The sequence below is a fragment of the Schistocerca serialis genome, chromosome 6 (assembly GCF_023864345.2).
Source record: "Schistocerca serialis cubense isolate TAMUIC-IGC-003099 chromosome 6, iqSchSeri2.2, whole genome shotgun sequence".
Taxonomy (NCBI): domain Eukaryota; kingdom Metazoa; phylum Arthropoda; class Insecta; order Orthoptera; family Acrididae; genus Schistocerca; species Schistocerca serialis.
The window spans coordinates 290,777,099-290,789,545 of record NC_064643.1 but is presented as its reverse complement, the minus strand read 5'-3'; the positions used below and the strand labels follow the sequence as shown (position 1 = coordinate 290,789,545).

The 12,447-nt window shown below is 38.9% G+C and overlaps 1 protein-coding gene across 1 annotated transcript in view; it reads left to right on the top strand.

Moving 5' to 3' along the window:
* LOC126484272 (collagen alpha-5(IV) chain-like) overlaps positions 1-12,447 on the top strand; it is a 609,631-nt gene that overhangs the window by 473,218 nt on the left and 123,966 nt on the right. The window contains exons 16-18 of the mRNA XM_050107696.1: positions 1,650-1,843; positions 11,668-11,874; positions 12,085-12,190. Coding sequence (XP_049963653.1) covers positions 1,650-1,843; positions 11,668-11,874; positions 12,085-12,190 — 507 coding nt within the window. The remainder of the gene's footprint in view (positions 1-1,649; positions 1,844-11,667; positions 11,875-12,084; positions 12,191-12,447) is intronic.

The following is a 12,447-nucleotide window of genomic DNA, read 5'->3' as shown; positions in this document are numbered from 1 at the left end:
AGCATGACAATTTCCCTGGCGGGCATAAATTCAGGAACTTCATTATGAATAGTTCAGCAATTTACTGTTAAAAGCTTCACAGCTGAAATACCTTTACTTTGTACTTGGTCTGATTTCACTCTCTGCATTTTGATTGGTGTGTAGTGCAACCCTGATGTATCATAGGGAGTCATACAACTTTCTACACCTTAAAACCTGATCCAGAAATCTACAGCCAAGACATAACAGATGCAACAGAGCCTTTGGCTGAGAACATTCACTTGGCTCTGAACCAAAGGGCCCTGATCAATTCAGGAAACTGCTTCTAATTGTGAGGTTGGCTTGCACCACCTGTGCGAAGTCAGCATTTCCACCACTTCTCCCAGTCAGCTGTATGAACAGATAATGGTAGCACAAGTGACAGATATTATTGGTGCACACATGGGCCACAGCTTGTAGTGCGACTGCACTCTGCATGATTAATAGCCACAGGCAGGGTCTCCTTTTGGATGAGGCTGCCTAGCAGACATACCGAGTGCACATGGGATTTCTTTCCAGCTCTGGACACTATTTCCCTATGGGGCTCCCTAATGCACCTAACATTGGAGCTCATGACAACCAGAAAATGCAACCTCCTCCCCTCCCCACTGTCACTGTGTACCTGCTCAGACCCTGCTAATGGAGTGGCCATCTGTCCACTCACAGGATAAATGGGTGAGACCCGATGGCAAGGCTCCATGTTGACTTTCTACCTCATATGAGATGAATGCATCACCACTTTCGACTCACCCTGTAGTGAGGGCAGATCCACTGTGTTGGATATGCTACAAGGTGTCTTGGCAGGAGAGCCTGTAAGCAAAACAAATGTCACTTGAAATGCTCCATGTGATGTACCAGATTCTGTGCCACCTTTACACCATGAGGGAGCAGTGTGAAGATGGCTGACCATGCCAAAAGCATCCTCAGCAGTTCACAAACTGTGGCCAGTTCCTGTGTCTACACACAGCGAGCACACAACCTATCCATCATAGTACTGCTAACTTAAGTATTAACTATAAAAGCATGCACCGAAAGTTAAATGTGTAACTTACTACCGTGCCGATGTGTCACCAGCAGAGGCTGATGCCTTACTGAACTATGTAATTGTGTGTACTATGATGATTTCTATCAGAATTTTCGCTATCGGTGAAATTTCTGGACTTTCACATATAAAGTACATTAATATTTTTCCATATTGACTTTTGCTTTTTACAATCACCAACAAGAATTGGAATATTGATTAATATGAACATTCTTTCAACAACTGTAACTTTTTCGAAAATAATGGCTTTTTATGAAAATTTCATAAATTATGTAATATTAACAGCTTAGTGTCTAACGTATCCCTATTATTGTTTCACACAATCAGTTACTTCATTTATAATATAATGAATGCAAATAAAAAAAATTACAGAAAATTATCATAATTGAATAGCACTTATGTAATACCATGAAACAATATAAGAACAAAAACATTAGCTACAAGAAATGAAATACAGATGTACAAGTGTATCATGATGTATATTAACTATTTGTATCATATTGTTGAATTGGAGGATCTTGGTCTGTTACATTACAATGTGTCTTACGTATGTATGAATAAAACACAATTTTTGCATTTCTGTTCACAGGGTTCGATGGTCTGCAGGGGCTTTCTGGTTTGCCAGGAGATCGTGGACTTCCAGGTTCACCAGGGTTGCCAGGAGCACAAGGATCTAGCATTGCTGGCCTTCCAGGGTTTAAGGGTTATCCAGGAATGGTGGGGAATCCTGGTCCAAGAGGGCGAGCAGGTGTTCCAGGTCTTCCTGGTGCTGTTGGATTACCTGTAAGTACCAAAGCACATATATCTTCTGAAATAGTTGCATGGTATACATACACTTCTAATAATTTTGTTATTTGGGTCTTCACTAATTAGGGTGTATACGACCTATGAGAGTGTTTTATGACTGAAATGGTCATTCCTGTCTGCAATCATTGTTACTTGATACAGCTTATGTCTGTTTAATGGGTCACAGATAGGAAATGAGGTACTATATTTACCATTAATAAATCTCACACTTTCTGTACCTACTGATTTAATTATTGATTGATGCTGAAACAATTTTATGCTCTTCTGTTGTCATCTCACTGATTAGATGACATGAAATGCTGATAATTGAATGTTGCTGGTGGAATACTGATGAAATTGAGAACTAAGTTGAAAGATCTTGAATTGCAGAAGGCTACTTAACTGTTTGATAAATAATAATTAGCTTGCAAGTACCATTCAATTGATGCACAGATGCCAATATTTGTATGGTAATAGATAATCCTTGACAGAATATAAATTTTCAGGGTTCAAGGTAACAACTCGCCAAATAGTTGAGTCACTGTTTCGTTGAAGGGACATCGATAAGACTGAGTATGTTACTAGCTAACTTTAATCTAATCCACAAACATATCTGCACATTCCTCTAACCTTCTGACTAGCCCCAGGAAGCAGCCAAAAAGGGGCACTCCTTTTATTGCCCATTATTACCCCTGACTGGAACAGTTTAACCACATCCTTTGCCAGTGCTTCCACAACTCATTATTCTGCCTGGAAATGGGGAACATCCTGGCTAAAATCCTTCCTACCCTTTCCAATTTTGTGTTCCAACTCCCTCCCCCCTCCCCAGTTCTACCTATAATCCTAGTCCATTCTTACACTAAATGTACTACACATCCCTTTCCACAGGGGTCATACACCTGTGAATGACCAGGTGCAGGACCTGTCTGAAACACCCACTAAGTACATCCTATTCCAGTCCCATCCACTTGTGAAAGCAGGCATATTGAATAGAATTTTATACTGGCATGACCACCAACCAGCTGTCTACCTGAGTGAATGATCACTGCCACCCTGTGGTCAAGAGCCAAGTTGTCCACCCAGAGGGACTGTGTTGTTGGGCACAATATGCTCAATTTAAATGGCTGCTTCCCAACCCTTGCCATCTGGATCCTTCCCTTGAACACCAGCTCCTCAGAATAATGTAGATGGGATTTGTCCTTGTAACACATCCTTCAATCCCATACTTCTCCTAGCCTGCCCCACAAGTACCTTCACCCCTGCCTCAAGACCTAATTTCACGCATCCTGCACTCATGTCCTCCTCTTCACAGTCTTCCTCTCCCACTGTTTTATCCCCTCTCTAAATCCACTCCTCCATATCATTGTTTGCTGTGCACAATTCCCTCTGCCTATAGCTAAAAAAAATTCATCTGTGACACATTGGTATCCCATACACTTACTGCCTCCCCTCCGAGCCATCAGCCACCCATCCCCAACCCTTCCTCCCATTTTTCACCTCTCCCACTCCATCTGACACAACTCCACACTCCAATCAGTCTACAGTGCCAGTGCACTGTAGTCAACTGGGAAAATGTAGCTATGCAGGTGTATGTCTGTGTGTACTGCACAGCTGTGAAGATGGATTTGTCCTAAGGTTAGCAGTATTCTCATTTTGTTTGCATATCATCAATGACTCAACACCTCAACTGTTCCATGAGTTGTTATGTTCTCCTTAAATGTTTAGACATCAATATTCTGTCATCAATGCAAGTAAGTTGTAATATGTAGTTATCAAATGTGGAAACATTCACAGTTCAACATTGTTTACAGTGATAAATGTTAAGAATCACTATTATAAACAACAAACTTCAGGCAATATTGCTTCCTTATTATTAGAAACTCAAACCCAGACTGGTATGGCAGCAAACTATCCACTCTTTTGATGTTGGGAGCACTTGTGGTGTATTACTCATTTATATTTCAATCTTATGAAAAGGATAGTTGCTACTCACCATATAATGGAGATGCTGTGTCACAGATAGGCACAATGAAAAGACTTGTCAGAAAGTGACCCTGCATATTTTCTCAGAGGCCTTGTTGGCTGAAAGCTCACTTTCTGACAGCCTTTTCGTTGTGCCTATCTGCAACTCGACATCTCCACTATATGGTGAGTAGTAACTACACTTTTCATACTACTACTACTACTACTACTACTTTTACTACTACTACTACTACTACTACTACTACTACTACTACTAATAATAATAATAATAATATTTATTCAACATTGAATAATCAGATACAATCCCTAGAAATAATACAGTTTCAGGACACCATACAGATTATTCTTCTGAATACATCAGTTTATAAATTACAAACTAAAGATTTGTTTGTATTAATAAATTTTACATTTTGATGCATTTTACATTTGGTAGTATACAATCACAATAGGCCTATTACAAATATTCTTGTTATCAACATTATATTAGTTGTAGGTTACTTAAAACTATGAGCTTGACATACTTACGAAGCACTTTTCATATAGATATAGTACTCATCTAGGGAATAGAAAGGGTCTTCAATTAGAATACTTTTCAGCTGATCCTTTAATTTGTCAGTAGGAAAGGCTCTGAGGCTTTTTGGTAGGGCATGTCTAGCTTCAGCCCAGCATGAAGTGCATTTTTTTCATATAAAGCTGTTCTGTGGCTATTTCATGGTATCTGAACTTATGCCTTGTATCATACTAGTGCAGGTCACAGTTGAAATTTGAATTTATTGTTTTCACAAGCAATATAACTTTCCAAATGTCTGTTTGTGTCTGTGTATGTGCAGATGGATATGTGTGTGTGTGTGTGTGTGTGCGAGTGTATACCCCTTTTTTCCCCCTAAGGTAAGTCTTTCTGCTTCCGGGATTGGAATGACTCCTCATCTCCCTTAAAACCAACATCCTTTCGTCTTTCCCTCTCCTTCCCTCTTTCCTGATGAGGCAACAGTTTGTTGCGAAAGCTTGAATTTCATGTGGATGTTTGTGTTTGTTTGTGTGTCTATCGACCTGCCAGCACTTTCGTTCGGTAAGTCACATCATCTGTGTTTTTAGATATATTTTTCCCACGTGGAATGTTTCCCTCTATTATATTCATAGCAATATAACTTTCAATATGTATACACCTATAGTGGTAAGCCTACCTAATTTTGGGAACAGATTCTGACATGATTCTCTAGGTTTGGCACCACAAATAATTCTGATAACTTTTTTCTGTAGTATTAATAATGTGCTTAGGTTGGCTTGAGTTTTTGCACCCCATATTTCTATGGCATAGTTTAAATTTGATGAGAATATGGCATGATAAGCTGTTTTTAGTACACCCATATCCTTACAATATTTGCTAATCATATTTATAGCAAATACATTCTTTGACAGCTTACAGGCTAAGGAATCAATATGCATGTCGCATTTGAGGCTGTCCTGGATTGTAATTCCCAAGAACTTTGTCCATTTTTACAATGTCATTTCCTATGGATAATTTCATGCCAAATTCTATATGTTTCCTTGCGTTAAATTCCATCGTTGCAGTCTTTGAAGCACCTACATTTAGATGGCTTTCATTAAAATATTGGACTATTTCATTAGTTACACTGTTGCACAGCACCTCCAGACTGTCATAGTCTTCGTGTTTACACATAATTGATGTATCATCTGCATACAATATTTTTTTTACAGTAAGGAGAACAATACTGTATATCATTAACATAAATCAAGAAAAGAAGTGGTCCCAAGACAGAACCTTCAGGCACTCCATATTTGATATCAGTAATTTTAGATTTGAAAGACCCACTGTTTGTTTTAAGCAAGAAAAATTGTTTTCTATTGCTCATATACGATTTTATTAGCTCATAAGCAGTTCCTCTAATACCCAGGTTCCACAGCTTGTCAGGTAATATGGTGATGTTGATACAATCAAAAGCTTTTTTATAGATCAAGGAACACTCCAGTTACATACTCCTTGTTCTCTGTGGCAGTTATTATTTTTCTATTAATTGTGCTTCGGCTGCTGAAGTTGACTTGTTTTTCATAAAGCCATTCTGATTTTCAAATATTAAATTGTGTTGACTCAGGAATGTCATTAGTCTGGTATAAATAACTTTCTCAACTACCTTAGAAAATGCAGGTACGATTGAGGTGGGCCAGTAGTTTTCAATTTTAGATTTATCACCTTTCTTGTAAATTGGGGTTACTTGTGCTATCTTTAGACTATCTGGGAAACAACCTGATGCAATTACATTATTTACTGCTGTGGCCATGGCATCAAATATGTTGTCTATGCATCTTTTCAGTGTACTGATAGACAGTCCATCATTTTTTACTGAAATGTAGAGACAGTAACTTGATTCCAACTTTCGCCAGAGTTGTTCATTTTATTAATAGTGTGGCCGCCAACAATATAAAACGCAAGGCGAGTCTGGCTTTAGTAAGAGAACGAATCCGTTTTACGCGTCGTGAGTTAGACGCTGTCGCAAGGAATTTATATTATTTACATCTGAAGATTTCAGCAAGATGTTCTTCCCTTAGTTGGGACTGGATTGACGGCGTATCCTGGGCCAAGGCAGACTGGGCTCACAGGGACAGTACGAACAGACAAAGTGCGAAGTTTAGCCAACTCGTAACACGAAAACCGCAAGAAGCTATCTCTGGACGATCCGTGGTGAACCTCACGGAGAAATCTTTTGACGATGCGACGATGTCAGTGCTTGCGAAAGGTTTAAACTTCGCTCCTACACCTGCCTCACTGCCTTTAACGGATTTCATCAGTTCCATTGAGGAAGCCATTAGACGTCTCCCTGTGGATTCTGCAGACGAAATTCGACGTGAATCTTGCCGAACGTTGTTGAAATGTGCACCACAACGGGGTAACATCTCGCCAGCTGAAAGAGCTGCTCTCCGCAGCCTGAGAGAAGATACTAGCACAGTCGTACTGCCTGCGGATAAGGGTAACGCCACAGTTCTTCTGACAAGAGAAGCCTACAACGAGAAGATATATTGTTAGCTAAATGATTCTACGTACCGCAGAATTGAAAAGGACCCAACAAGCCGAATATCAAGGAAAACTACTACCCTTTTGAACGACTGTTCTCTACCTGAAGAAGTTATCAAGAGATTGAGACCACACAATGCAGTACCACCAAGACTCTACGGTCTTCCGAAGATACACAAGGATGGTGCCCCACTACGATTAATAGTGAGTAATATTGGTGCTGCGACCTATTCTACAGCAAAATATCTGGCCTCATTACTAAAGCCGTATGTGGGTAAGTGTTGCCACCATATACGTAATTCCGAGGATTTTGTCAGTCGCTTGAAGGAAGTTAAGCTTAGCAGCTCAGATTTATTAGTCAGCTTTGATGTGGTCTCACTTTTTACCAAAGTGCCTTTAATGGAATCATTACATCTTATTGGTAACTTATTCAGTGCAGAAATGACGGCCTTGTTTGAACACATACTCTCCTCAATGTACTTTTTATTCAGTGACGAATTCTTTGAACAAACAGACGGCGTCGCTATGGGGAGCCCTTTGTCGCCTGTGGTAGCTAATCTCTTTATGGAGGACTTTGAGGAGAAAGCACTTGAGTCTGCTGTCTTAAAGCCTACTGTCTTCTGGTGGTACGTAGATGATACTTTTGCTGTATGGCCTCATGGCAGACAGGAACTGGAGAAATTCCTTCATCACTTAAACTCATTACATGAGAACATCAAATTTACGATGGAGATTGAAAAAGAGGGCACTTTACCATTTCTAGACGTGCTAGTACGCCGTAAAAATGATGGGTCATTAGGACATTCTGTGTACAGGAAAGCGACTCACACAGATCTGTATCTCCAGGCGTCAAGCTGCCATCACCCAGCACAAACAGCCGGTGTTCTCAGTACCTTAATATATCGAGCGCATATAATATCGGATGATGAAAACCTCCACGCAGAATTACAACACTTGGAGAAGGTTTTCAAAGAGAATGGCTACACTTCTCGCCAAATAAGGAAGGCCATGCGCAACTATCATAACAAGAAGCAACGCACTGAGGACGCAGATGATGACTTTAAATCAACTGCGTTCCTTCCATACGCCGGGAATGTGTCGTCGAAAATAGGCCGATTACTGAAGAAAAATAAAATCAAGGTTATCTTCCGTCCACCAGCAAAGAACCGGGCCCTGGTTGGATCCGTTAAAGATGATTTACAACTGAAGAAGGCAGGCGTCTACAAAATTCCCTGTGAATGTGGCGCTGCATATATTGGCCAGACGACAAGAACTGTCCATGAACAATGTATAGAACATGAAAGATACACCCGTCTGCGGCAACCGTCAAAATCGGCAGTAGCAGAGCACTGTATTTCTTTGGGACATTCAATGGAATACAATGTAACAAAAAATTTTATCCCCGGTTTCCGGTTTTTGGGATTCCGTAATCAAGGAATCAGTGGAAATACGTCTTGCCAATAATCTTATAAATCGAGACAACGGCTTTCAGCTGGATAAAAATTGGAATCCTGTTATTAAAATTATACAATCACAGTGGAATAGACAGTGTCATTCGATACTCAGTGACTAGATGAACCTTTATTTCCACCACCGAGGGCAGCACGTACAACTCGGCTATGCTGCGCATGTCAACACCTGATGCATGCGCTGTAGGATGCCAGTACATTTCACATGCGCGAGATTCGGCATAAATACCGCGACTGCACCTGGGCTCTTCAGTAGTTGTGTACTCACCTGATGATGGCCGGACATCTCTGGGCCGAAATATCGTGGCAGAATGTCGACGGGATCCGGCTGCATACCCGGAAATTATTAGAAGTCCATCATAGCCTGCTGATTTTGTATTTTTTAATGGCCTTACTACGTTTTTGATTTCCTTGCTATTGGTTGGGGCCACGTATATGCTTTGTTTGATTGGAATGCCCTTATATCCATACTGAAGATTCTTAAAATGGTCATTGACAGATTTTCCAACAGAAGAAAAGTACTCATTAAAAACATTTGCAATCTGACATTGACATTTCATGATATACCCTTTATGGTTTATAGTAAAATCACTAGTTGATCTGTCCTTACAATACCTAAAGCTATTTATTACTTTCCAAACAGCTAAACCAGTGTTAGTAGAGTTTCTTAACATTGTGGCTACATATTTCTAGCAGCAGATCTTTATAATAATCATGATAGTTCTTAAATTCTACCTTTAGTGTATTATTATTGCTATTATTTACCATTGCACATAGGAAAAGTCTAAGTTTCTCTCTGCTGTTTTTACTTCATGATTTATCCAGTTATTTTTTGTATCTTTTTGCACTCATTTACTGTAAAGGTCATTTCTGGGCATGAGACACTGAAGCAATAATAAAAATCTGATGCTGGTTTTTTTCACCCCATTGTAAGCTTTTCATCAAACTGTTGAGCTCTTTAACATTGTCATCATCGGTGATTTTTTTTGTCACACATTGTTTCTCTTTTCTATTGACATGAAGATTTTCAGCTTCTATCAATACCTGTATTGTATGGTGGTCAGAAATGGCAAGCTGCAGAACTGATGCACTGCATGTAAAGTGGGACATGTTAGTTATTATCTTGTCAATGCATGATTTTATACTATTGACCTCTCTAGTGGGCTTGTTTATCAGAAATGTTAAGTTAAATTGAGCTAGTACTAGCATTAGTTTTTTAGATATAGAGTCATTGGACAGCAAGTCAGTGTTTATATCTCTAGTTAGTTGTATGTTGACTGAGCCATTTTTATTACAGTGTTTACTGTCAATGTCAATAAGGTCATTAAGAACATCAAAGAAAATATCTAGGCTACCAGATGGAGGTCTGTATAGGCCTATAATAATTAAGTTCTCTTTCCCCCACTTATAATTAATTGCTTCTAGTTGTATTACACCCTCAATGCTGAAAACACTTACATCTATTACACTATAATTACTACCGCTGGCTGCAAAGATAGCTACCCCACCACCAGGTTTCTCTTTTCTACTGAGGGCAGAGCAAAAGATCATGGAGAGTGGCTGACATACACTAATTAGCTAATCTGTGTACCAGTGTTCACTCAGAACTAAAACATCAGGGTTATCAATTGCTGCAATGGTATCCAACTCATTGTGCTTATTGCTAAGACTTTGAAAGTTCTGCTGAATTAATTTGAATGTGAGCTTGGATTTTTGAACACTTGATGGACATGTCACCCTACCAGACTGATTGTTTTTAAGACTACAAGGGTTCTGCTGTATGATATTAGGGCTGAGTTTCTCCTGCTAGACCATACAGGGAGATGTAGAGCTACCAGGCTGTCCAGCATAGTTTACAAGTTTCCCTGGCTTGTCAGCAGTGGCTGTTTGTGTGGCAGGTCCTGTTTGGGTGGGTTGTGCCATTCCATAGAAATGCACTTATTTACACTGCTTTGTGTAGTGTTTTGTCTGATTTCATCAATAATTAATTTACTCACAATCTTTTTACCCCTCTTACTCATGTGCATACTATGAGTTGTGTGTAGGTGTCTATCTAGGTTACTGACTTTTACCAAAGACACATTGTGAAAATTATAACATATTGTTTTAAGCTATCATTTGTTTTATGCACTTCCAAGTTCACAATAGATTGGTATCTGTGGAATGTTAACGACAATTACTTTAGTGCCAGTCAACTTACTGAGTGGCGTCATTTGCTTGATTTTTAACCACATCATTTGTACCACCAATGATAACGACATAATCATTTGCTGAGAAAGATTCACTATCTTGCACACATGGCTTCACCACAGCAGAAAGAGGTGCACCAGGTTGAATGTGAGCCACAGCTGTAAAGTCATCTTGGATACTCACAATGTTTTGAGCTATTTTGTGACCATGACTGTCTCCACATATAAGAATCCAGCCCTTTGTGTACTTCTGGTTCTTCTCACTTTTTCTACTACCGTTTTGTAACAGTCTCTTGCATACATTTTCATGGATTACACAGTCATTTCTTTCACAGATTTCACTGTCTTTACATTGAACATTTTGTTTATGTTCACTCACTAGGTTAGCATTAATACATGAGTTCATTCACCTTTTTATTTAGTAATGTAACCTCAGCTTTTAAACACTGAATTTCACTTATTAAATCTTCAACTAATGCTGAGAGTTTGCACTTACAGTCACAACTTTTTGCGTTTGTAATTTTACCTGAGTTTTTAAGGCTGCACTGAATACAGTTCCAGCTTGTCAGAAATTCGTTGTTTTCTTTCACTGATGAGTCAATTTTAGCACATTGAAAATGAAACGAATTGTTGCATTCGCTGCATATGATTCCAGTTTTCCACATTTTTTTGCACTTTCTACACTTTTTATCGACTCAAGAAGTGTTTTTACATGAGCTAAGAACCATTTCACTACTACTTGCCGTCATATTGTAAGTGACCACTGTAACATTCCACCCTGGGTTTTCCATTGTTTGACTTATTTATATTTGCATTTTATTATTCCTGGCACTAAACAACAGTTTTCATCAACATGCAGTTAAGAAAGATTTAAATACACAAATTTTTTACTTTGACCAACACTGGGAAGTCATTGATATGTATTGAGAATATTATTGGTGCTAACATATCCCCCTCTTTCCTGCCTGAGTATCACTTATGTTACATTATTTTAGGTTGGTATGTATTTCACCATAAGTTTAAATCTATGAAAAATTTCTGATATTTCTATTCTGTGTAATTTATTTCTTTCTTGTGTTAACTAGATATTTAACAAAACTGAGTCAGTTTTTATTACTTCTATGAAGATTTTTGTGATCTATTTTTCAGGGTCCTCCAGCTCAGAGAGGTGAACGTGGTGATTTAGGTATGGCAATATTAGGTGGTGAGATTGGTCTCCCTGGCCCTGAAGGTCAGAAAGGGGAACCTGGTTCAGAAGGACCTCAAGGATTTCCTGGATTCAAAGGACTAGATGGAGTTACAGGCATTAAGGGGCCAAAAGGTGCCCCAGGATTCTCTGGAACACCTGGCACACCAGTATGTGTAGTTCTACAGTATTACTGAATTTTCTTTCTCTTTCTTCTAATTTTTGTGAACATCTTACACTGATATGTATTATATCATTATGGATGTTTCTTCTTTTAATCTAAAATCAATGGGAAAATATATTCAGACACTGGCAAAGTGAAAAAAGACTAAATCCTTAAATTATTTTAGTAGCTTACCTTGTCTGATATGTTTTTATAGGGACAGAAGGGTGCAAGGGGCGAGATAATACCAGGCCCACAAGGATATCCTGGTATTCCTGGTGCAAAAGGTCTGATTGGTATTTCTGGTGCAATGGGGCCCAGAGGTAAGTTAAGATTTCTATGGTGTTTTATGTATTAAAACAACGGAGAAGAGTTGTAAACAACATTCATTTCAAAATTAGAGTAGAAGTGACTACTATGCGTTCCTAGTGTTAAAATTAGGATAGTAGGTATTTTAATGTACTAGCATTATATGTATCATGAAACTGAAACTTACCAAGTGTGTGAAAGACAAAACAGAAAAAAAGCTATGAGGTCCTTTATTATACTCACCTAGGTATGTTTTATAATTGTATAGATG